Source organism: Trichinella spiralis (assembly GCF_000181795.1).
Source record: "Trichinella spiralis strain ISS 195 chromosome Unknown Scfld3398, whole genome shotgun sequence".
NCBI classification, from domain to species: domain Eukaryota; kingdom Metazoa; phylum Nematoda; class Enoplea; order Trichinellida; family Trichinellidae; genus Trichinella; species Trichinella spiralis.
The window spans coordinates 1-1,306 of record NW_003530337.1 but is presented as its reverse complement, the minus strand read 5'-3'; the positions used below and the strand labels follow the sequence as shown (position 1 = coordinate 1,306).

General features: G+C 33.9%; 1 protein-coding gene across 1 annotated transcript; it reads left to right on the top strand.

Annotated features, from left to right (window-relative positions):
* Positions 1-76: 76 nt before the first annotated feature.
* Tsp_13806 (hypothetical protein) lies at positions 77-758 on the top strand (the record flags this gene model as incomplete). Its single annotated transcript, XM_003367946.1, has 3 exons — positions 77-188; positions 229-466; positions 655-758. Coding segments are annotated over 3 exons (454 nt in total), but the record flags the coding sequence as incomplete, so codon positions are not given.
* Between the last annotated feature and the right edge of the window lie 548 nt (positions 759-1,306).

The following is a 1,306-nucleotide window of genomic DNA, read 5'->3' as shown; positions in this document are numbered from 1 at the left end:
CAGTTGGGGTGCTGTAATTTTAATTTCGATATGTTTATTTATTTATTTTAATAAACTGACAACAATTTATTTTCAGATCTACCCAACGACAGTGCAACACCGCTCCTTGCGTATTTGTGTCGGATACAGAAAAGATAGACGTCGATGGCGCATTTGTGACATTGCAAAGCGCAGTTTTGTATCTCAAGGTAGGTTCAATTTGTTTTCATTTTTGCGCGCTACATGCAGCAACAAATGCAAATTGGCAAATTTCAATTTTCAATTAGCTCAGGGTTGAGTAGAATCTGTAGACAGATTTGTGTTTGTATGATTATTTTTTTAATCAAATCAAATCAAATTGATCGAATCGCTTTTGATCTTGTCGATCGTTTGGTTGGTGCTAATTTGGAAAGTATTCAATTTTACTCACTTTTAGTCGTGCTCTATGCTGGTGCAGCATCTCGCGCGTTTGCGGTAATTTTGATTGGTTCGTTGTAAAATTGGGCTAGGCTCATATTGATAGAACCGCCCCCCCCCCAAATTGAAATTCTTTCTCTGAAATTTGAACTCTTATAAAAAGCTTTCCATCATTGTACACTGCTGGTTGATGTTCAATAAATTGCGCTCAGGCACAGGCTTGACCATTCTCATTGCCAGATTCATTCATTGTTTCAGTTCATTTGGGTCGGCATTATCAAAAGCAATATAAAGCAAATGCCCTTTCTGATCCTTTCATTGTCATCGCACTGGTAAAATTTATCAACTTGACAATTCAATAGTAATAATAGCAGCAACTTTTTAATATTGTTTGAAATTCTGCTACAATGAGAACTTGAAATTCAATATGGCTTCATATTATTTTTCAAATATCTACACCTTGTTCAGCTTATTTCTATTCTCTTTTTTCAAGTCGGATATTATTACTATTACTATTACTGTTATTATTGTTGTTCTGCAATTCTACTTGCTATTGTTGAAGAGGCGTTGAAAGAAAAAAAATACATATATACCTTACACCAATAAAAATACTTTAATTTATCTGTATATATTTTGATTTTTGGCAATTCTCTTGCGACATTTTGATCATGCATAATAAATGTATCGCATCTATTTTCCATCATCTATTCATTGTGTTGTAGGCAAATTTTGTAAATTTGGTTAGGCTGTGTTTTATTGTTGTAACTAATTCATCGTGCATCCATCAATCGATGCATTTATTCTATTCTTTTAAAGCATTCATAATGGATTTACATCAGGGTTTTTATTTAAGCAGCTAACACGGTGAAATGCACGAAAAAGAGAAATATATGGTGTGGGGGGGGGGGAA